The 24,755-nt window shown below is 49.0% G+C and overlaps 1 protein-coding gene and 1 long non-coding RNA gene across 3 annotated transcripts in view; both read left to right on the forward strand.

The window, feature by feature from the left end:
* The first annotated feature begins 12,172 nt into the window (after positions 1-12,172).
* On the forward strand, positions 12,173-17,144 carry LOC122204027. Of its 2 annotated transcripts, none has more exons than XR_006195439.1 (3): positions 12,173-12,357; positions 15,650-15,733; positions 16,932-17,144. It is a non-coding gene; the product is annotated as an uncharacterized LOC122204027 (long non-coding RNA). The 2 variants fall into 2 exon arrangements; XR_006195438.1 differs by lacking the exon at positions 16,932-17,144 and adding an exon at positions 16,793-16,924.
* A 6,272-nt stretch (positions 17,145-23,416) lies between these two features.
* The window catches only part of SCARB1 (scavenger receptor class B member 1), a 69,134-nt gene continuing 67,795 nt past the window's right edge, over positions 23,417-24,755 (forward strand). The window contains exon 1 of the mRNA XM_042911420.1: positions 23,417-24,097. Coding sequence (XP_042767354.1) covers positions 24,029-24,097 — 69 coding nt within the window. The 5' untranslated portion in view covers positions 23,417-24,028. The remainder of the gene's footprint in view (positions 24,098-24,755) is intronic.

The following is a 24,755-nucleotide window of genomic DNA, read 5'->3' on the forward strand; positions in this document are numbered from 1 at the left end:
TGGTGTGAGTTTTTGGCCAGTGAGGGGTTCTTTTTATTTTGGATGGGGTTTGAGGGATCAAGAAATTTAATCTATCAAATGATTCTGGTAACCAGGAGGTAAGAAAGGTCAGTAAAAATGGAAGGTTGCACTTAGAATTCTCCATGTGGAACGTCTATAGCTATATTTATAAACTACTTGTTTTAAAAATACAGAATTTGGGCTTGGTTTGTGAGATATCTGAGAATGGGAAAGTTCTGGGCTACCAGCAATCAGGTGATATTAAAAAGAAGGTGGTCATGGCAGAGCCTGTAGGTGGAATCTATAGAAGAGCCAGCTTTAATACATAGCTCTGTTTCACATTGAGTTACACAGAAAGTCGTTTGACTAGATATTTTTAAAGAATGGCAAGTAATGTGTAATAAAAAGTATGGCATCATGCTCAAAAGTTGAGGAATTCGTGGTTCTTTAGATCATGAAAATTACTGATTGAAATGTTAACAGTTGCTGAGGTGAGTTGTGAAAGTGATCCTCAAATTCATGTGACTATAGATGAAGCTTTTCTAGAAGAGTGTTAGAAGAGGCCACATTCTCTTGGTCTTCACTTAGGAAAGTTTGTATCAGTTTTTACCCAATCAGATCCTTGTGTCAACTGCAAACAAAGGTGGAAGTCCAGGGAAGCTTGTTTAATGAAGGGAATTGACATCGGGTGGTAGGTGCCCCAGAAACCAGAACTATTAGAACTTTAAAGAAGGGCCTATTCTCCAAAGCACTACTGCCTTCCACTTCCCTGGTGTTTTAGAGTATCCGTATATAATTTTGGGTGTACAGGAGACTTTTGTGTTGTCTACCAAAAGTCACCAGTCTTCGCTTTAGGCATTGGAAAATGCCTTTTGAGAAACCTATTAAGTCTTAGGTAATTACATTAGTTGCAGTTTTTCACTTTGTTGATACAAGTACACAAAATGTAGTTAAGTGTCCCGTGACTCATATAAGTTGACGTATATCAAGAAACAAGAAAGACCCAGGAACTCCACTAGCACCACTGTGGTGTAAATTAGGTGCTCATTCCAAACGTTATAGGAAAACCCCAAAAGCATCTTGAAAATCACCAGTCTGCAGGACAGGCAGCACATGGTTCATAAATAACCATGAGAGTTAATTTTGAAATAGGCTCTTGGCCTAGTGCAGGGCTTGAACTCAAGACCCTGATATTGAGACCTGAACTGAGATCAAGAGGTGCTTACCCGGCAGCCACTCAAGCACCCCTGATGAGTTTTTTTTTTTTTAATATTTTTGAGCGCCCACAAATGGTGGGGTGGGGGGGGAGGGGTAGAGAATAAGAGGGCAGAGGATCTGAAACGGGCCCTGCGCTGACATAGCCGATGCAGCACTCCACTCACCATGAGATGGGGACCTGAGCTGAACTTGGACGCTTAATGGACTGAGCTGCCTAGGCACCCCATGAGTGGCTTTAAAAAATTTTCCAGGGGCATCTGTATGGCTCATTGGAATGTGCAACTCTTGATCTCAGGGTCGTGAGTTTGAGCTTCCAAATTGTGTAGAGATTACTTCAATATTTAAGGTCTTGTAACTAAGAGGTTCAGGGGCTAACAATAGTTCTTGAGAACATGGGGCTGGATCATATTGTTACAGCCCAATGTCCCTTAAGACAGAGACCCTTAGTGCCTTGTGCAGAGCTAGAGGGGTCTTGGCATTGGAGCGTAAGAGCATCAGAGCACCAACCTAATAAAACTAGCCCCTGGTGGGGATGCTCAGTAATACTTGGTTCCTCGAACTAAAGTGCTGCCTGCCAAGTGTAATGAAAGGAATTGCTAATTAACAAGAGTAAGTACTAGAAAAGTTTTGAAGAACAATTACAAGCACAGGGGTGCCTAGGTGGCTCTTGATTTCCACTCAGATCATGATCTTACGGTTTGTGGTTTGAGCCCCAGGTCAGGCTCTGCTTGGAATTGTCTCCCTTTTTCTCTGTCCCTCCCCACTCGTGCTCTCTCCCTCTCTCTCAAAATAAACATTAAAAAAAAAAAAAAATTTAAAAAGGTGAAGCACATTAAAATCAATGATGTGTAAAAGTGAGAGTTCCATATAAGCCTACTCTTAGAAAGGAGTTTAGAATAGGTTTGCTGCTCATTTTAATTACAAGGTATACATACATTGTGTGTATCATAAAGTCCAAGATAGTCCACCTGAGTTCCTGATTATTTCCCGGTGATAGCTACTTCTAAGGTTTGGTCCTTTTTGGGGACTGTAAAATAAATACACCATAGTTACTTATATACATACATATGTATACACATGTATGTACACATACAAATAGGACCATTTGCAATGCAGTGTTTCTCAGCTTTTTTTAAAGTGTAGTTAGGGACATTTTTTCATGCCACCGTATCTAGACCTACGTTGTTCTTTTTAACACTCTTGCTATTCCATTTATATGGATGCCCTATAATTTCTTTAACCTTTCCACCAACATTTGTTTCCAGTTTTTGCTGTTACAGTGCTGTAGCAAAGTCATCTTATACACATCTCTTTTTTATACTAATATTTTGAAAGTATAGCATAAATAATGAGATTTCTATGTAATAAGTTTCTCCAGGGTAATTAAAAATTGGCCTTAGAGCTTAACTTTTATAACTATTTGTTGTCCCATGATACTTTTCTATTTTAATTTTTTGAGTAGGTAATACCTTTCATGTGTTCCAGATACATAAAACGTTTAAAACTGTGTATAACAAGTCTCCACCCAGTTCTCCACCCCCCATCTTCCCCCGCCCCCCACGAACTTTTAGAGTTTCTCTATACACATACAGGCAACCACTAATTTTTAATATCCCCTGCCACAAAAAGTAGCATACTGGTTTGCAGTCTCCTGCACCTCGCGTTTACACTTTACATCTTTTATAGTTTTGACAGAGTTCTACTATCTTTTCATTTTGTATGAAGGAAAAATGCCTTTTATTTCATTTTCTCAGGAATAAAACCACCTAGCCAGCACAATCCCTAGTGGAACATTTACAGGCCCCCTCCCAACCAATCCAGAACCGCAGTGACACAGTGATGAACGAGATGTGTTTCTGCCATTTAGGCGTCCTGAGTCGAGTTAAAGAACAGAGATAATAGACTTGTTCAGTTTCACCGAGTGATGTAATAGGTCAAAGCACCCGGAATTTTGCTTTCACACATGAATTAATGCTATGGAAGGATTCACCTACATAGGTACAGTTGCAAGTCTTGAATAAACTAGAAGAAAAGCACATGGCTCTCATTTCTTTCTTTTTTTAATGTTTTGATTTTTGAGACAGAAACAGCATGAGCGGGGGACGGGCAGAGAGAGAGGGAGACGGAATCCGAGGCAGGCCCCAGGCTCCGAGCTGTCCGCACAGAGGCGGAGGCGGGGCTCAAACTCAGACTGTGAGATCATGACCTGAGCTGAAGTCGGACGCTCCACCCACTGAGCCACCCAGGCGCCCTGGCTCCCATTTATTTTAAGGTAGTGTTCCTTTTCATGTTTTGTCTGAGAGCACAACAAAATCCTCGCCAAGTTATAAATATGACCCTGACAGAGGTATGCTGTTTAGAGACTGGCAAGTGCCTTTCAATGATCGCCCATCTTGGTGTGCAGTGCTTATTTCTGCCGGAAGAGGGAACCCTAGGACAGGCTTCGGTTTAGTCGTGAGGCCCGCAGCGCCTCCAAGCGGTTGTGGTTGACCAAGCAATTTATGTTTTTGCCTTTCTCCCTGGTGAGGCTTTTAACCGTCTCACCCTTTGCGTCCCCCCACCCCCTTCACCCACCCACCCCCGCCCCAATGCCTTATACGTTCTCCTTTTTCTTCCAGTCCTACAGCCACTTCCTTTTCCACCCCAGTTGGAATTACTCCGCAACATCTAATGTAGCCATCGTTCAATGCAGGCCCTCTATTTCTGACTCGATCTCATCAGATATAATCCCTCAAAATGCTCTCTTTCCTGCTTCCCTTATCTGCTGGCCACTTTCTTTTCTCCATATGCTTCCTGTCATTTTCCGCCTTTCTCCACTCAAGCTGCTCCTTGTTTCTAAAATACCACCAACCCCGACCTCAACAAATCAAATCGTATCCGTCCAGGCCTGCTTCAAAGGTTGGTTGCACAAAGCCTTCCTTGACTGTCCTGACTGGACATCATCTGAAGTCCCTGAAATCTAGCTCTTTCTAGTTTTGTATTGAAGTTCTTTATTCAAACGAGATAAAGCACTTTATTTATCTTTAAATAAGATAAATTTAAATTTAAATAAGATAAATTGTTCCTTTATTTGAGAATAAACAATTACACACAGCAGCAGAGATGATCGGATTGAATGGGAGAAGTTTGGGATCCTACTTATGATCTGATGGTTAGGAGAGGCTTTCCGGGAGGAGACTCCTTAAGTGAGACCTGAAAGATGAGTGGAGGCAGCTTTGCAGAAGGCGGGGCAGCACAAGGTAGTTCAGGAGCCCCGGTATTGGCAGGGTTTGGCATATCTGAGGAACAGAGAGACCAGCATGGCTGGAGTGCAATAAGCGAGTGGAGAGACGGGGCCGGAGGGCTTTCAACAGATACACTAAATGCTTGGTCTGGAAGGGGTACCAGGCATCAGCTTTAAAAAAACAAAACAAAACAAAACAAAACAAACAACCCTCTCCTAGTGGATCTAAAAGTGAAGCCAGGGTTGGGAACCACTGTTGTAAACTGTTGCTATCATTTAATGGGTGGAATACCTTTTAATCAAACTGGTACCAAAGAATTGTATTAAGGAAGTTCAAATGTATTTAAAACATTTTTTAAATTATTTTATGAAAAAAATTGTTTAAGGTTTGTTTATTTTTGAGAGAGAGAGACGGAGTGCAAGCGGGAGAGGGGCAGAGAAAGAGAGGGAGACACAGAATCCGAAGCAGGCTGCAGGCTCTGAGCTGTCAGCACAGAGTCCGATGTGGGGCTTGAACCCACGAAATGCGAGATCATGACCTGAGCTGAAGTCTGGTGCTTAACCGACTGAGCCACCCAGGCACCCCTATTATTTTATTTTCTTAAGTTTATTTACTTTGAGAGAGAAAGAGTGAATGGGGGAGGGGCATGGGGGGGGGGGAGAGAGAAAATACCAAGCAGGTTCTGCACTGTCAGCACAGAGCCTGATGTGGGGCTTGAACCCATGAACCCTGAGATCATGACCTGGTCCAAAACCAAGAGTTGGATGGCTCAACCCACTGAGCCACTCAAGGTTCCCCCTCTACCAGTTACTATTGGGAATCCTATTTTTAGCAACTGTTGGTATCTACTCAATTAAAACTTTTTTGAGCCCCTACTGTATCAGAATGTTTCCTATAATAGAAAACTCAACCGGCTGGTCTAAACCTTAGGGAAATACATTATCTTTATAACAAGACACTCAGAGCCAGGACTCTGGCCTCCTCTGTGTTGCCTTTTTTTCTCGGGTGGTCAGCAAGATGGCTGAGCGGTTCCGGACATCACATACAGATCAGACAATGTCCACAGGAAGAAAAAGTGACACATCTCGTTCCTGTGACTCTTATTAGAAACAAAACAAAACAAAACAAAACAAAACAAATCTTTCCTGGATGTCCCCATGGCAGACGTGCCTTCATTGCCCAGAATAGGACTATCTGTTCATTCATTTTATTGTTGTTGAAACTGTAGAATCTATTTTTAAGATTTTTAGTTGTTCTTATTGTGTTTCTTCGTCTTGTGGTTGGAATATAAACAATGATTAGGACACATTTATCTCTCAGAGATGGTTATAGTAAACAGGACATATTGGGGCACCTGGCTGGCTCAGTTGGTGGAACGTGATGCTCTTGATCTCAGGGTTGGAAGTTCGAGCCCCATGTTGGGTGCAGAGATTACTTTAAAAATAAAATCTTGGGGTGCTTGGGTGGCTTAGTTGTTTCAGCGTCTGACTCTTGATTTTGGCTCAGGTGATGATGTCACTGTTTGTGACATCGAGTCCCGTGTGGGACTCCATGCTGACAATGTGGAACCTGCTTGGGATTCTCTCTCTCCCTCTCTCTCTGCCCCTCTCCTGCTCATTCTCTCCACCCTCCCCCAAATAAATAAACATTAAAAAAATTAAAATCTTAAAAAAAATAAACAGGACATATTTACAAACCATCAAATGAGTCTTAAAATGTGTTGAAAACCCGAGCTCTATGGAATGAAGAGTGGAACCTATCAAGATGGACTATGGCAGGGGAGTGGCCAATTCAGATGTAGGCAGGAGGGAGCAGGGAGGTGGACCCCAGAGTCTGGGTGAACCAGTGTGGAAGGGTCAGTATTTCCTTTAAGCCCATATGACAATAGTCTGTGCTGCATTGTGTATGACTGCCTTGAGGAAGACCTTCCTAAGTTGCTTTTTAAAAAAATGTTTGTTTGTTTGTTTGTTTGTTTGTTTGTTTAGAGAAAGCCATGAGTGGGGGAGAGGAGAGAGAGAGGGAGAGAGGGAATTCCAAGCAGGCTCTGCACTGCCAGCATGGAACCCGACTCGGGACGTGATCCCACGAACCGTGAGATCATGACCTGAGCCGAATTCGAGAGTCAGACCAGTGGATCTGGTTTGGGTCTCTGATGATGTTGCAGGTCTTGCATGAAGGCTTGGTAAGCCAACGTGGCTGCTGGCCTCCCCCAGAGTGAGTCATTCAAGCAAATAGTGGAGGAGGCGCTGTCTTTTATGATCTAGCCTTGGAAGTCACACACCTACATTTCTACAATATCCTATTGGTTACACAGGTCAGCCCTGCCCACTGTGGAAGGGGACAGCACAGGGTATAAATACCAGGAGCTGGGGGCCACTGGAATCATCTTGGAGGTAGACGCCATCCCCGTATTGAGTCCCCGATCGATTATTATCCGGCCTTGTTCAAAATCAATGAAATCGATTTCATATTGCCTTGGTCTTCAGTATTTTCTTTCGAAGAGATGTTACAAATTCCCAACGATCATTGCTTCTGTTTAAAGAAAACCTGGTTTGATACCTAATGATTTTTACGTTATGTATTTCACGTAGGACGTCATCGGAATTCATTTTTCTTTCTTTCCAGGGTCATATTGTCAATGAGATTCGATAGACCCAGTTGCTGGGGTTTTTAAGGCCTGCTACATTGCTTGGGAGTCTAAAAAAGTACACTGTATCCGATATATGAAAACTTGACTTTGAGAATTTTAGGATTGAGGAGGGGGGGCCTCCTCACTGGCTCAGTCAGTGGAATGTGTGTGTGACTCTTGATCTCAGGGTTGTGGGTTCGAACCCCATGGTGGGTGTACAGATTACTTAAAAATAAAATCCTAAAATAAATAAATAAGTAAATAAATAAATAAATAAATAAACAAATAAATAAATAAATAAAAATTAAACAAAGCAAAACAGTAAAAGTTACCCACATTAGATACAATTCCCTACTTCAGACTTGAGGTGAGCATCACTTTGTGTCACCTTGTGTAGCTACTAAAATGTTTATTTATTTATTTTAAGATTTTATTTTTAAGTAATCTCTATGCCCCACGTGGGGCTCAAACTCACAACCCTGAGTTCAAGAGCTATATACTCTACACACTAAGCCAGCCCCGCACCCCAAAGGTGGGTACATTTTAATGTAAGATCCAATATGGAATATTTAGTATTTGGTTGTGGCATCCGAAGTAAAAATGGCTAGCCCCTCCCCCTCCCCCCCCCCCCCCCCCCCCCGTCTTGTTTTTCTTTCATTAAAAAACAATACTTGACAACAGATTAGACATTTTTGCCCCAAGGATTTCCTGGCCACAAGAGAATCCTGAAAGTTTGGGAATAAATGATTTACGGCACCCACGTGCCGAGTCGAGGCTGAAGGGAAGAAAAGTTCTGGGGAGATCACTTCGTGCGTCTGCCCAGGACGCTGCCGTATTTATTAGGTGTGAGATGTAGTTTCTCATGCACTCCTCATTTTGTACTTCCCCTAAATACGACGGCTCTAGAAATGCTTAAATGACCCCAACTGGGTCTTCTTATTCGCTTGAAAAGAAAACAAGATTAAGGACCGGGTTCTTGTGTTAGGTGTAGAACCAGCAGAGAGAGCCAAATATTATTTTCTGCCTTGAGACAAGTCTGCATGGATCTGAACAATTAGTAAAGTGATGGGGTTTTATGATCAAAGGCCTTTGATGAGTAATAAGGATGCTTTTAAAAATACAAAATAAAAAATATTTTTAAAAAATTTTAAAAATGTTTGTTTATTTTTGAGAGAGAGAGAAAGAGCGCGAGCGCAGGGGAGGGGCAGAGAGAGAGGGAGACAGAGGATCCGAAGCAGGCTCCATGCTGTCAGCGCAGAGCCCGATGCGGGGCTCGAACCCACGGGCCACAAGATCATGACCTGAGCCGAAGTCGGACGCTTAACCGACTGAGCCACCCGGGCGCCCCTATTTACCTTTAGATTAGTTAAAATTTAACAAAATGAGTTCCTCAATTGCACCAGCCACATTTCAAGTGTCCAGTAGAAAGGTTGGATTTGGGCTAATCTACTGGACAGCGCAGACAGAGACGAGTCCATGATCACAGAAGGTTCTGCTGGATGGGTGCCAGTGTAGACGAGCCGTAATTTAGTTAAGCAATCCCCTATTGTTGGACGTTCATGTTGTTTCCGATACTTTGGTTCTATCCACACTGCGACAAAGACTGTTGTTAGCACAGATCTCTGCCCACCTGTGCATGTATATCTGAAAAACCAACTTCTCAAGGCAACTTGCTGGGTCAAAGGGCATATACATTTTAAATTTACACAGGCTTTGCCGAATCCCCCTGCAAAGAGGTGACAGAAATGTGCACTCCTGCCACCGATTGCCAAGAGCGCCTGGTTCCCCACATGTGAGCCAGCACGGGGCTTCTCGAACTTTGATCTTGGCTTGGTGAATGATGGGATCTTAGAACAGCTTTAATTCAGACACTATTTTAAGTTTCCCCCAACGTAAGAAGGACCTCATTCACGATTTCACGCGACAAAATCCATTCTTGAGGTGAAAAACGTTTCTCGAAGCCCTTTGTGGATCAGTTGGGGACTTTGGCCTTCAGGAGGGCGTTGGATGTTTATGTTGATTGCCTCACCTGTCATTAGGTGTTGAACTGTGTGCTAATTATTAGCTACGGTGGATGGAGAAGCAGAGGCAAGATCGGATATGGAGTGCTCGAAGCTATTGACCAACTATAAGGGTACCCGGGTGTCACTTTCAAAGAAAACGTGTGATGTTTCTCAGTGAGACTTAGTTTTCAGGTACAGCCTGTTCATTTGCCTGAAGCAGTCAAGGGCTGTCACCTGGCCCTCATCCTCAGCGACTGCTCGACTGATCTGCTCTGGGGACCCAAGATTTCTGCAGCCGTGGCTACGCAGGACCCTTGACTTCAGCTAAACTGTGTAACACTTAAAGATAATTATGGTACGCCCGTGTTTACACCAGCACTGTTCCAGCAGCCAAAAGGTGGCAACAGCCCAGACTTCTATCAAGGGATGAACAGAGCAGCAAAGCCTCATCTACCCATGCGACGGAATAGGAAACAGCCACCAAGGGGAAGGGGACTCCGGCACCTGCTACAGCATGGACGAATCCGGAGGGCATCACGCTAGGTGAAATATGCCAGTGACAAAGGGCAGCTACTGGCTGATTCCACGTACATGAGGTCCCCAGAGGATTCACATTCACAGGGACAGAAAGCAGGATGGTGGGCACTAGGGGCTGGCGGGAGGCGGGGTGGGGGGGACTGGGGAGTCAGTGTTTCATGGGGACAGAGTCTGAGTTCGGGAAGATGAAAGAACTCTGGAGACGCACGGAGGTGACGGCCGCACAACAGCGGGCATGTACTTTGTGCCGTGAACCGTACGCTTAAAAATGCTCCAAGTGGGGAGAAAAATATACGTGCGGAGGCAAGACGTGGAACAGAGTTTAGGTGATAGATGGAGAACCTGAGAGCGGTCACAGAGCCTTTCATGTGGGAAGATTTTTATTTGTATTTTACCTTTTAAGGCGTTTATTTCTTTTTGAGAGAGAGAGGGAGAGAGCGATCAAACAGGGGAGAGGCAGAGAGAGAGGGGGGACAGAGGAGCCGAAGCCGGCTCCACACTGACAGCAGGGAACCCGACCTGTGGCTCAAACTCACCAGCCGTGAGATCGTGACCTGAGCCAAAGTTGGACGCCTAACTCACTGAGCCACCCAGGCGCCCCAGATTTTCATTTATTTATTGTTACTATTATTTTAATGTTTTATTTATGTTTGAAAGGGCGCAAGCTGGGGAGGGGCAGAGAGAGAAGGGGACACAGGGTCTGAAGCAGGCTGTGCGCTGAGAGCCCTAAGCGGGGCTCGAACTCACCAACCGCAAGATCGCGACCTGAGCCACAAGGGGGCGCAAGGAGGCGGCCGAACACCCCAGAAAGGGGGTGAGCAAGGCCCGTCTCCCTTCCTCCCTTCCTCATTCCATTTCCTCCTGCTTTTTGTTTTTGTTTTTTGTTAGAGCCCTTATTTTTTAGGGCAGTTTCAGGCTCACAGCAAAGTTTGACGGGAGGTACAGGGCGTTTCCATACACGCTGCCCCCCACAGCCTCGCCGCTATTCGCGTCCCCCAGCAGAGTGGTATCCCCCCTTCTTAACCTTGGGGTGACATTCACGGAACACACAAAGCGCCGTTTCGACCGCGGTGGAGCGCACAACCCAGCGGGGTTTCATCCGTTCACGACATTGTGCAACCATCGCCTCTCTCTGGCTCCGGAACATTTCGTCACTCGGAAAGGAAACTTCGTACCCGCCAAGGGGTCACCTCTGCTGTCTCTCCCCCGGCTCCTGGCAGCACCAGCCTGGGCTTTCTTTCTTTCTTTTTTTTTTTTTAAGTCCTTTTTTAATGTTTATTTATTTTTCAGAGAGAGTGTGAGTGGGGTAGGAGCAGAGGGAGAGGGAGACGCAGAATCAGAAGCCGGCTCCAGGCTCTGAGCGGTCAGCACAAGGCTGGCGTGGGGTTTGAACTTGAGAGCTGTGAGACCATGATCTGAGCCGAGGTCAAGAGTCAGACACTTAACCAACCGAGCCACCCAGGTGCCCCTAAGATTTTATTTTTTTAAGTAATTTCTAACATCCGACATGAGGCTTGAACTCCGGACCCTGGGATCAAGAATTGCACGTTCGGGGGGTGCCTGGGTGGCTGTCTGTTAAGCATCCGACTTCGGCTCAGGTCATATTCTCACGGTTCGCAGGTTCGAGCCCCACATCGGGCTCTGTGCTGAGGGCTCAGAGCCTGGAGCCTGCTTCGGATTCCGTGCCCCCCCCCCCCCTCCCCGCCTCTCTCCCACTCAAGCTCAGTGTTTCTTTCTCTCCCAAAAACAAATAAACATTAATTTTTTTTTTTTTTTTTTTTTTTTTTTTAAGAATTGCACACTCTACCTACTGAGCCAACCAGGTGCCCCTCCACTGTTCTTTAAAAGCAAGGGCCTCAGGGTGCCTGGGGGGCTCGGTCCCTTAAGTCTCCAACCTTGACTTCCGCTGAGGTCACTATCTCATGGTTTTCGGTTTTGAGCCCCGCACTGGGCCCTGCCCTGAGAGTCCGGAGCCTGCTTGGGATTCTCTTTCTCTCTCTCTCTGCCCCTCCCCTGCCTGTGTGCGCTCTCACTTTCTCAAAATCAGTAAATAAACTTAAAAAATAAAAATAAAAGCAGGAGCCTCACCTGCCTTTTCGTTGCCGTATCTCCGGGGCCACAAACAGGGCTTGGCGATAGTAGTCACTCAATAAAAGTCTGTGAAATAAGTTGGTTCCAACTTGGGGAGACATTCTTACTACAACTTCAAGCCTTTTTTAAAAAAGTTTTTATTTATTTAATTCGAGAGAGAGAGAGCATACGAGCAGGAGAGGGGCAGAGAGAGGGGGAGAGAGAATCCCAAGCAGGCTCCGCACCATCAGCGCCTGACGCGGGGCTCAAACTCCCCAACCGCGAGATCAGGACCTGAGCCCAAATCAAGAGTTGGATACTTAACCGACCGAGCCACGCAGGTGTCCCTACAAGTTTGAGTCTTGTTATCATCCTGAAATACAGTTCCTCATTTCAAAAAATTCTTTATTAGTTATTAGAATGGTACTGGACAGAGGCATCAGTCAGTAATAATATATTTTTTTTAAGGTCTTATTTTTAAATAATCTCCATACCTGATGTGGAGCTCGCACTCAGGACCCCAAGATCAGGAGTCACCTGCTCTACTGCGCAGCCAGCCGGGCGCCCCGATACTGCATTTCCCAAACAAGCAGAGACAGTACGGCCACATGATGCCTGATCTAATTTATATGAAATGTCCAGAATCGGCAAATCCATCGGGACAGGAAGTAGCCTGGTGGGTGCCAGGGTCTGGGGTGGGGTGGGGTGGGGTGGGGGTGGGGGTGGAGCAGGCAGTAACGTTAATGGGGGCGGGGTTTGATCTGGGGTGATGAAAAGTCTCGGAAATAGACAGAAATGGGGTTGCACAGCGCCGTGGAAGGACTGGATGCCCCCGAACTGTTCGTAGGAAAATGTTACTTTTCTGTCGCTTCACCTCAATTGAAAGAAAGAAGCCAGTCACCAAAGGCAACTACTGCCTGATTCCACTTATATGAAGTGTCTAAAGTAGCCGAACTCATTGAAACACAAAGCAGGGTGGCGGTTGCCAGGGGCTGGGGAAGGGAGGAAGCAGGGAAATGTTGTTTATGGGGACAGAGCTTTACTTTCGTGAGATGCAGAAGTTCTGGACCTCTGTGTCCAGCCACGTGAATGTACTTAACAGCACTGAACTGCGCGCTTAAGAAGAGTTAAGATGTTAAATTTATGTCTTTTTTTTTTTTTTTGGTACCATTTTCAAAAAAAAACAAGCAGAAAGAAATACGTCACAATAGGAAGATTTATTAGGTCTGGGTGCTAGGTACCCGGTGTGCATGATGCTATACTATATAGCATACTTTTAAGATATTTCACAATCAGGAAAAAAAAAGCTGAAAGTATTTCCTTGAGATACAGGGGCAAAAACTGATCTAGAATTTTTTTTTGAGCTTTTGTGCAAATCTTTAGACTTGAACAGCAGCCGTAGGGCTTTACTTATCCTTTAAATTATATTTTTAAACGCTGATCTTTTTTTAAGTTTATTTATTTCATTTTGGAAGAGAGAGAGAGAGAGAGAGAGCATGCATGGGAGAGGGGCAGAGAGGGAGGGAGAGAGTCCCAACAGGCTCAGCGCTGAGCTGTCAGGTTTGGAGCCCAACGCGGGGCTCAAACTCACAAACACTGAGATCGTGACCTGAGCCAAAATCAAGAGTCGGATGCTTGACCGATGGAACCAACCAGGCGCCCCCGTAAAAGATGGCCCTTTAATTCTATTTATGAGGTATTAAAAGCATACCTAATATACACACATAATGAAAATGATTCCGCAGGATTGCTTAGTTATCTGTCGCTGCTTAATAAACCGTTCCGGACTTAGGGGCAGGACATCACGCCGTCCAACGATTGTGTGGCTCGGCTCTGGGGGTGACCGGGCTCAGCAGGGCGGTCCCTGCGCAGCTTTGTCAGGTGCTTGGGTCAGAAGTGGCTGCGGAAACCAAGAAGCTCCCTCCCTCGCACGGCTGGCAGTTGGTGCTGGTTTGGGCTGGGTCCTCGGTGGCGGTTGTTGGCTAGAACACAGCACAGAGCATCGGCACTTGGTCTGGGGTCCAAGAGCGAGCAGCCCGTGAGAGCCAGGCGGACCTCATCGCCTGTGCCACATCCTGTTCATTAGAAGCGAGCACAGCTAGAAGGTGCAGGGTTAAGGCTATCTAGAACTTTTTCATCTTGGAAAACAGAAGCTCATTAAACATGAACTTCTCGCTCCCGCTCCCCCAGACCCTGGCGCCCCCCCGCCAGACTGTAAATCTGCTCACGTAACAGGAATCCGTATTTGACTTTTGTGACTGGCCTATTTCACTTAGCATAATGTTCTCGAGGTTCGCTCCTGTTGTAGGAGGTGACGGAATTTTATTCTGAACTTTTAAAAAATGTTTTATTTATTTCGGAGAGAGAGAGAGAGACAGAGCGCTAGCGGGGCTCGAACCCATGAACCGCGAGATCGTGACCTGGGCCGAAGTCGGACGCTTAACCGACTGAGCCCCCCCGGGCGCCCCATTCCAAATTTCCAAGGCTGGATGATATTCCACTGTATGGCTGGAACACATCGTGCTGAGCCATTCGTCCGTCAGCGGGCGCTGGGGTTGCTCCCACCTGTCAGCTATTGTGAATAACGCTGCTGTGAACACGCGTGTGTGACTCTCTCTTTGAGATCCTGCTCTGAGTTCTTCGGGGTGTGTACCTAGAAGTGGATTGCTGGATTCCCGATTTCTCCACGCCCTCGGCCGTGCTGGTTGTTTTCTGTCTTTTGGGTGGTAGCCATCCTGATGGGTGTGAGGTCAGATCTCACCGACTGGCATCTCGCCGATAATTAGCGATACGGAGAATCCTTCTATGTGCTTGTCGACCCACTTGTACATCATTTTTGGAGAAATTCCTACTCAAGTCCTTTGTTCATTTTTTTTTTTTTTCAACTTTTTTTTTTTTTTTTTTGGGGGGACAGAGAGAGACAGAGCATGAACGGGGGAGGGGCAGAGAGAGAGAGGGAGACACAGAATCCGAAGCAGGCTCCAGGCTCCGAGCGGTCAGCACAGAGCCCCATGCGGGGCTCGAGCCCACGGACCGCGAGATTGTGACCTGAGCCAAAGTTGGCCGCTTAACCGACTGCGCCACCCAGGCGCCCCCTTTGTTCATTTTTTGACCGGGTTCTTTGATTTGTTGTTGTTGAGTTGCAGGAGCTTTGTATATATTCTAGATATTAACCCCTTATCTGACACACGACTTGCAAATATTTCCTTCCATTCTGTTAGGTTGCCTTTTCACCCTGTTGACTATGTCCTTTCATACAAAATAGGCTTCGCTTTTTCTGGAGAACTGCCACAGGCTGCAGAGATACGTGTTAAAGCCACACAAGTATAAACAGGTCTGGGCAGAAAATAAGTCTTGCCCTGCCCTGGCTGCCCCCCTCGAAGGCAGCGTCTAGTACCAGGTTCTCCTGTGGCTTTCCAGAAGCTTTCCTTGAGGCTTTGAGATGTAAAATTACCATAGGGATTGTACAGGGCTCATATTCAGACGAACTGCAAAGTTGACCTTTCCTCATAGGGTTTGGAGAGCTTGTGTTCTTGGCTTGAAAGGTGCTTGCTTTCTTTTTTTCTTTTTTCTTTTGTTTGTTTTTAATGTTTATTTATTTTTGAGAGACAGAGAGACAGAGCATGAGTGGGGGAGGGGCAGAGAGAGACCAACAGACAGACACAGAATCCCAAGCAGGCTCCAGGCTCCGAGCTGTCAGCACAGAGCCCGACGCGGGGCTCGAACCCACGAACGGTGACATCGTGACCTGAGCCAAAGTGGGATGCTTAACTGACCGAGCCCCCTCCCCCCCCCCCCCCCGGCGTCCCAAAAGGTGCTTTCTTAAAGGAGAGAGTGTTTGCTCTGAACAGCGTCTGAGTTACTGTTCTGCAGGAAGATAAGAGTTTGTGTTTTGTTTCACTCGAACTCAGTTCCTCTTGTCAGTCCTGTGCTGGGGAAAACTCTCACTTCGGTTCTTTGTTTTTCAGAAATTCCAAGGAACATAAAACGTGGCAACAGGAAGACAGCAAAAGTGCTGACCTTCCCCCAGATTCTTCTTCAATCAGAAACTGGTAGGATATCAGCCATTGGGGCAGGTGGGCAGAAGGGAATATAGCGCGGGGAGATGAAGAATTAGCCTCCGGTTACCGTTTGTCGCTTTCCCTTTGAGCTTTGGAGACACCTGAGTTTCAGGGGGCATCTGGCTGTCCAGCTAGAGCTGATGTGTCACAACAGAAATGATTCCGTGTCTCTGGGGGCCAGAAGTGGGTAATCAAGGTGAGGGCAGGGCGGGTGCTGCTGGGGGCGGGTGGGGGGGGAGGAGGGAAGACCCAATTCTGAAACCACCGCAGATGGAGAGAAACCAAAGAATTCAAGACCTATCCGTGCAGGAGAAATCTTAGATTCGATGGGGAGGGGCGTGGAAGGAGAAGGAAGAGAAAAAGAGCTCGACTCCCTGCTGTCCCCCCCGCAGCAAAGCTCAGAGGGTGCGGGTGTCTTGTTTCGTTCCGTGGAGGCTCCTAAGAATTGAGTTTCAGGAGCTGGATTCCCATATGGTGGTAAACACGTTGCCGAAATAAACACCTTCCTACCTGACAACTTTCTCCCTTTCCGGTGCGGGGGCAGGGCCGGGACAGGGGAGCTGGAAGCAAAATGCACTTTTCCCACGGAGCCAGATTGCACTAACCGCGGCTCGGGGCGGGGGCCCTTGGGAGCCAACACCAAATGCAGAATCAGGTGCCCGGCCGCCTTAGATCTCAGCCGCCTCAAGGAGAGGGTGGAAAGGGAGACAGCCTCGGGCTTGTCTCAGTGAGAAGGAGCTGGAGAATAGGTCAGCGTGGGAGTCCCTCCTGACATTTGGGCTTCTGGAAGGGCCTTCTCCCCCCTCCCATGGCCTATCTGGAGTGTTCGTCAGAAGCCTCTGGAAGGCATGTGAAAACACAGATCCCTGGACCTTGCTCGGCATGCCTGAGAACCCCCGGGATTCTGGTGTTCAGCCAGATTTGAGGTTAACAGCCTGGTTCCTCCTTGTCTATCAGAGGGCGACCCAGAAAGCCTTCCCTGACCTCTCCCGCTGGGGTCAGGTCCCCTATTCACTCACTCACTCACTCACTCATTCATTCATTCCACAGACCGTCACACCCCTCGCACGCTGTGGGCCCTGGTGTGAGGACAGGCATACTGGTGAAGGAGACAGACAGAATCAGGCTGGACGATATCCGGGTGTCGCGGAAATAAAACAGGATGATGTGATAAGGAGTGTTTCTTTAGATGCGCCGGCCAGGGGAAGCCTCTCTGAGGAGGTGACATTGGAGCTGGACCTCGAAGGAGCTGCTGTGGAGACCAGTGATGAGTGTTTAAAGCGGTGAGCCCAGCACGTGCCAAGGTCCTGTGGTGGGTGCAAGCCGGGCACATCAGAAGATCCACCAGAGGCTTAGGGTGGCTGCAGCTCAGGGAGTGAGGGGCGGGGAGAGGTGGAGGAGGGAGGTGGCCCAGGCCCAGGGCCTTGTGGGCCCCAGGGAGGGCTGGAGGCTTTATGCCCTGCCTGGGCAACGGGCACCGATGGGAAACCAGGACGGGGTTTAGGCAGGAAGTAATTCGATCCTGCTCGCTTTGACAAAGGGCCACTCTGTCACCTCTGTAATACACCCTCACTGAAGCGGACTCCTTTCCCTGAGAGTGTTTTTCTTAGTGCCAGTATAGACTCACCGGTGTGAGAGTAATATCTTTGTCCCTACGGGTCTGGAACCTGTACGAGGCCGTGGCTGATGGGCCCCGTGTCTCCCTTGCCCGTAAGAAATGCTCAGTAGACACAGTTAAACCGACGGCCCTGTGAATGTCCAGCGGTGCCCCCCCCCCCCCCCGCTGCCCGGGCCCTCTCCCCTCCCCCCTCCTCTCCCCCCCCCCCCCCCCCCCCCCGCCCCGGCCTCTCTCTCCTCCCCCCCTCCGCCCACCAGCACCACCCTGTCCCTGGCAAAAAGCAGTTTCAGATGCTGGCAGTTGTGTCCGGAATGGTGTTGCCATCCCTCGCTTGCTAGATCATATTTTTGGAAGCTGCTTCTACCTAGGTTCCAGCCGCCTCCGACATACAGTCTGGTGGCCAAGGACACTCTCCCCCTCGGGGAAGAAACAGGCAACTTTGCTGTTCTACGGTTGAGCGAATTTTTAAAGCAGGCGGCGGGCTTTTCCTGTCCCAAAGGATTCTCTGTCCCGACACTGGCCTGCTGTGCCTGGCTGCCCAGGGACCGTCGTCTTGCCCTGATGCTGCGGGACGTGTCCCCGTGCCTCAGCGGGCCCCGGGCAGAGGAGGGCAGGCTGCTGCCCTTTTCTGGGCGGGGCAGAAAATGTTGCTCCGGCAGGACAGACAGCGAGACAGACAAACAGACGGGGGCTGGGTGCAAATGAGCTGTTCAGTCAGGCCGAAGCACGAAAACTTGGCGATCGTTTAACAAGCCAGTGTGGGGTCAGGCCCCCCCGACGGTGAGAGGTTAAGTGGTTCTCTTGAGTTAAAAAGAGAAGCCTGCAAACTCAGCCCAGAGTGTAACAAACCGGCGCTCATACGCTTTGGGCCTGGGAACAAAAGCCCTAAGAAAGAGGGACAGGGAGAGAGAGAGGGAGAGAGAGAGAGAGACAAGGAGGGGGCAGAGGGAGACTTGGACTGCGGGCCTTTGGAGCACTTCCAGATACTTCCCCGAAAGCTGCTACCACAACCACGCCAGCCTCACGTTGCGCCTTTCAGGTCCTTGGACACACGAAGTTCACTCTCACCTCAGGGCCTTTGCACCTGCTGTGCTCGCTTGCCTGGAACCCTTTCCCTGGGTCTTCACGTGGCTGGCTCTTCTCTATGCCGTTCTTTGCTCCCCTGTTACCCTCTCGGAGAAGCCCTACCCTCACTCTCTCTATCAAACTGCTCGATGCTGTCTCTTTCTGCGCCTTTAGCATTGTCCGAAATGATGCTGTTTGCTCATTCGTGGACTTGCTTTTGTGTCTGCCCCCACCCGCTGGAATGCACCTCGAGGAGAGGAAGGACCTCTCCCATGAGCTCTCCAGTGCCCAGGACTGTTCTGCCACATAGAGGGCACTCAGTAAACATTCCCCGAACGAATCAATCAATAACGCTGTTGATTGTGGCTGCTGGCTGCTTGCCAGAGGGTTTCATATCTGTATCCATTGAGATGCTTTTGGCTTTTTGCTACTAGAAAGCACCAACCCAAACAGTCGGACAATCAAGGCATTTATTATTTCCGGAGGGGGAGAGTCCTCTGATAGGGCCGCTTTGGGGTTCTCAGTCTCAGTGGCCAAGGACGGGTGTCGCTGAGGACCCAGGCTCTTGCCATCTCCCTGCTCCGGCATTTGCTACACGGCAAGATGACGGTCACCCCCCCAGACATCTGTCCCACTCAGACGGGATAACACCCGCCACCCTCTTGTCTCATTGGCCAGAATTTGGTCATGTGTCCGTCTTGTCTCTAAGCCAGTCATAGCGAGGCGAATAGTATTCTCCAGACTGGCTCGGCACAATCGGGATCCCCTCCTAGGGGGGCGTGGGGTCCCCCTTTTTGAGCCTCGTGGCCACCCGGAAGATGGTGGGCACTCTGCATTCAGCAGAGAGGGGGGTGGAGAGGAGTTTGGGGAAGGCGGCCAATGGTGCCTATCACACGCAAGTTTAATGTTCCATTTCATTGTCACAAAGATCGTGTCAGCAATTGACCCCTGAGTGCACCATTTTTTAACACCCCACCCTTTAAACGACAATTATTTTCAGTAAGAATAATTATTTTCCGGATTCCTTCTTTAGTTTCTTTCTTTTTTTAAAGATTTAATTGAAAAAAATTTTAATGTTTATTTTAGAGAGAGAGAGAGAGAGAGAGAGAACGCAAGCAGGGGAGGGGCAGAGAGAGAAGGAGACACAGAATCCGAAACAAGCTCCAGGCTCTGAGCGGTCAGCACAGAGCCCGACTCGGGGATTAAACTCGCAAACCATGAGATCATGGCCTGAGCCAAAACCTAGGTGCCCCAACTAACTAGAACTTAAAGAAAAATTTGGAAAAGAAAAAAAGAGTTGCATGCTCCACAGACTGAGCCAGCCAGGTACCTTCCTTTTTTAGTTTTAGACAAACAGAAAGAAGAATACATTTCTATTTTAAAGATGTTTATTAAAATATTGTGTGTGTGTGTGTGTGTGTGTGTGGCATCTGAAGTTCTCTGAACTAAATTCTGTATAGAATACCGTACTTATTAAAGGGCAAATTGGGGCTCCTGGGTGGCTCAGTCAGTTAAGTGTCTGACTTTGGCTCTGGTCATGATCGCACGGTTCACGAGTTCAAGCCCCGCGTCGGGCTCTGTGCTGACAGCTCGGAGCCTGGAGCCTGCTGCGGATTCTGTGTCTCCCTCTCTCTCTGCATGTGCTCTGTCTCTCTCTCTCTCTCTCCCCAAAATAAATTTAAACAAAGAAGTAAAGGGCAAGTAACACAAGGATGCTAATTTGAAGCTTCCGCAGATATTGTTAAAACTCAGCAGCAAGGTAGCAATTGTTCAGCATGGGAATTGGTAAGCTTTTTCTGCAAAGGGCCAGAAGGTAAATATTGCAGGCTTTTTGGGCCATAGTGTTTCTGTCACAACTCAACTCTGCCATTGAAGCAAGACAGCAGCGGTCAATGACATGTAGTGAATGTGTTCCAATAAAACTTCATTTACAAAAACAGGCTGGGGGTCAGATTTGGCTTGTCGTTTGACAATTCCTGGTTTAGAAAACTTAAAGGGTTTTTTTTTCAGGGGCAATATTTTATCACTGACTTTCTTAGAGTTACTGTTGTGCGGTGATAATAAGCAGACTGAAGGGACGCCTGGGCGGCTCAGCTGGTTGAGCGTCCGACTCTTGATTTCAGCTCAGGTCATGATCCCGGGGTCGTGGGATCGAGCCCTGTGTTGGGCTTTGTGCTGAGCATGGAACCTACTTAAGATTCTTTCTCTCTCTCTCTCTCTCTCTCTCTTCCTGCTCCTCCCCTGCTCGCACATGCTGTCTCTGTAAAAAAAAAGAAAAGAAAAGAAAAAGCTTGGGGCTCCTGGGTCCAACTCTTGATTTGGGCTCAGCTCACGATCTCAGGGGTCGAGCCCCGCATCAGGCTCTGTGTTGACAGGGCAGAGCTTACTTGGGATCCTCTCTCTCTCAAATTAATAAATAAACTTAAAAAAAGAAAAGAAGCAGGCCGAGCGGGTTTTATTATTGTTTTTAAATTATCTAGAAGCAATGCATTGTGGGGGACTGGCTCCATGGTCTCAGCCTCGAGGGGGCAGTCGGGTCTTAGAGGGGCGTCCCGGGCTTAGGGGGGGGGAATGCCTGGAAAGCAGCCAGCCCCCATAGCCGGCACGTGTCCCCTTCCTGCCCCCCTGCGTGGCAGGGTCCTCTTTCTGGCAGGTCGCTCAGGGGAGCTAGCGGGCTGCCCCCTCACACTTTGCGGGACTTCCCTCTCGGGCCCAGGACGGGCCCAGGAGGGAGGCGGTCCCTCCAGGGTGGGCTTGGTGACAGTTGGGAGGCCCACGGCCCCTCACTCCCCTGGCCTGGAGGCTGCGGAGAACCTCCCCCCGGTCCCCTCCCCCCCCCCCCCCCCCCGCCGTCTCTGCGGACAGGACTCCCCCGGGCGCCTCACACACGTGGGACCATCCCGTATCTGTCCTTGGGCGGCCGGCGCCTTTCATCACGCAGCACACACGTCCTCGAGTTGCGTCCCGGGCGTAGCGGGGTCGGCGCTGCCCTTGTTTTGAAGGCCGAATCATCTCCCACTGCACGTTGGTCCTTCCTCTGTCGACGGACGCTCGGAGCGTTCCCACCCCTTGGCTCTCGATGCCGTGGACACGGGTGGGCGAGGGTCTCTCCTCTCCAAGCCCCAGCTCTCAGTTCCTCGGGGGATGGGCTCGGAAGGGGAGTTGCCGGGTCAGGTTTAATTTTCCGGAGGAGCCACTACGTTTTTTTCCCCATAGCGGCTGCAGCGTGCACAGTGGTCCCATTTTCTCCGTATCTTCTTTAATACTTGTTATTTCCTGTTTTGCCTTGTTTGTTTGTTTGTTTGTTTATTTGCTTACATTTTCCACGTAGGCTCCACGCCCGATGTGGGGCTTGAACCCACACCCCCGAGATCGAGACTCCCATGCTCTACGGACTGAGCCAGGCAGGCGCCCCGTGCCTCACCTTTCTAGAGCCTTGTCCTGGTCAGGGGCCATCCTCTTGTCTGCGGCAGGCAGCAAACTACGGGAGGCTTCTGTCCCCTTGTGCGCTGGCAGAAATGGAGCAGAGTTCTTAGCTCACGGCTGCTGGCCCGGTTCTCCCCACGCGCTTCCTTCCACCTTTGTCCTGGAAAGTGGTTTTGTGTTGGAGAATTAGCCCTTGTCAGAGAGGCACTATCTCAAGTCCTGAGAACCAGGGGCAAAGGTACTATTCAGCTGCCAGCTTTTAGAGAAGGAAGGTGGCTGGAGACTGGCAAAGTGTCGAGTGATTCTGCAGGAAGCCGGGATTGCTTGGGGCTGGGCTAAGTCTCCAAGGGGAGGACTGGGCGTTCTGGGGACCTCCACGAATATTTACAAGATTGTAGGGGCATTTTTGCCCATTGACGAGAAACAGCTCTTCAGAAGTCATTTGCATCAGTATGAGAAATTGGCATTTTCATTAAAATCTATCCAGGAACCCTTCTGCCTCAGGGCCTTTGCACTGGCTCTTCCCTCTGGGAAGCCCTTCCTTAGAAATCTGCATGGCTCCTTCCTGTACCTCCTTTAAGTCTTCGCTCAAGTGCCACCTTCTCACAGACGCCCTCCCAATCACCCCATTTAAATGCATTGCCCCCTCCTTACTGGGGGCACTTACGCTGCTCTCTTACCCACCCCCCCCACCCCCAAGCACAGATCGTTCATTAACACAGTGCTGTTCAACAGAAATGCAATGGGAGACAAATCTGCAATTTCAAAGTTTTTAGTAGCTGCTTTTGTTTCTTTTAAAGATTTTATTTTTAAATAGTCTCTACAGTCAATGTGGGGCTCGAACTCCCAACCCTGAGATCAAGAGTTGCACACTCCTCTGACTGAGCCGGCCAGGTGCCCCTGCCTATATTTTAAAAGGTGAAAAGAGGCCCACCCGGGTGGTTCAGTCGGTTAAGCGTCTGACTTCGGCTGCGGTCATGACCTCATGGTTTGTGGGTTCGAGCCCCATGTCGGGCCCTGTGCGGACAGCTCGGAGCCTGCTTCGGATTCTGTGTCTCCCCCTCCCCTGCTCACACTCTGCCTCTTTCTCTCTGTCAGAAATACAATAAAGAACAAAAAGAAACAGGTGACATTCGTTTTAATTGTGTATTTTATTTAACCCAACGTATCTGAATGTTTTCATTGCAACGTGTCATCAATATAAAGACATTGAGATAGTTTATGTTCTCTCCTTCTACCGAGTCTTTGCAACCCGGCATGTTTATGACACATCTCGCTTGGGCTGAGCCCGTCTCGGGCGCCCGGGAGCCCCATGTGGCCAGCGGCTACCGTAGGGGACCGCACTGCTCTGACGCGTTATACAATTTACCAATGATTATGTTTATCATTTATCAGTCTTTTTTTTTAATTTTTTTTTTAACATTTATTTATTTTTGAGACGGAGAGAGACAGAGCATGAGCAGGGGAGGGTCAGAGAGAGAGGGAGACACAGAATCCGAAACAGGCTCCGGGCTCCGAGCTGTCAGCACAGAGCCCGACGCGGGGCTCGAACTCACAGACCACGAGATCGTGACCTGAGCCAAGTCGGACGCCCAACCGACTGAGCCACCCGGGCGCCCCTCGTTTATCAGTCTTGCTTGTCTGCTGGAACGGGAGTTGTGCAAGGCCAGCGAGCTTTGTCACGTACGCTGCTGGGTCCCCGGCGCCCAGCAGAGCACCCAGCACAGAGCAGGTGCCCAGTCAGCAGGGAGAAAGCAGATGTGATCTCTGGTTCCGCCCTCGCCCTCGCCCTCGCCTGGCAGCTGTGGCCAAACACGACTGCTTCCCCTTCCTCAGGAGATTTTTCCTTTTCTCCCGCCCTTGCCCTCACCCCTGTCTTCTCTCCGGCCGGCTGCCTCTCTTTTCCCTTCCTCCGCGTGTTCCTCTCCCTCGGCTAAGAGTCTCGTCCGTTATGCATCCCTCGGGGGCTCGGGAGGCGAGTGCCTCTGGTTCAGCCCCTGCTCCACTGGAAACCAGGACTCTTTGAAACCAAGGCCTTTCTTTCCACGCGATCCGGTTAGAGCTCTTGAGGAGAACGCCGAGACTTCCCGGGCTGGGGTGGGGCAGACGGCATGTGGCTGCTTGCACAGAGCGATGATTCCATCTGACGCGGGCACCTTGCTGAGTGTGTAATCAGGATGAACTCATTTCAAGCTCATGACCACCCCCCGGAGGTGGGCGCGGTTGGGCTCATCGCTATCGCACAGGTAAGGGGGCCAGGGTGCAGCGAGGATCGACGGCTTGCCCGAGGCCACCCAGCTACGCAGCCTGGCTGCACCCGTGGATTTTGAACCACCGGGCTCTGGTAGCTAGTGTTCATCGACACATATTGATTGAAAAAAATTTTTTTTAACGTTTATTATTGAGAAAGCGAGCGTGAGCAGGGGAGGGGCGGAGAGAGAGGGAGACGCAGAATCCAAAGCAGGCTCCAGGCTCCAAGCTGTCCGCACAGAGCCCGACGCGGGGCTCGAACCCACGAACCGCGAGATCATGACCTGAGCCGAAGTCGGACACTTAACCGACTGAGCCACCGACTGTGGGCCAGGCGCTGTTGTAGGAGTTGGAGACACGGTCACGGGCAGAACAGACAGATTCCTGCCCTTATGAAGTCTGCATTATGTAGTGTGTTGGAGATGATAAGTGCAGAAGTAAAGCAGAGAAGGGAGATAGGGAGCATTGTGGGGTGTGGTTTGTAATTTAAAGAGAGTGGATAGGAAGGAAGTGCTTACAGCGATGACATTTGAGCAAGAACTCGAAGGGAGAGAAGAGGGTGAGCTCTGTGGGGGTTTGAGAGAAGAGCAATCCAGGAAAGGGACCGGTAAGTGCAAAGGCCCTGAGGCAGAAGCAAGGTGGCAGGTTTGAGGA

This window comes from Panthera leo, chromosome D3, assembly GCF_018350215.1.
Source record: "Panthera leo isolate Ple1 chromosome D3, P.leo_Ple1_pat1.1, whole genome shotgun sequence".
Taxonomy (NCBI): domain Eukaryota; kingdom Metazoa; phylum Chordata; class Mammalia; order Carnivora; family Felidae; genus Panthera; species Panthera leo.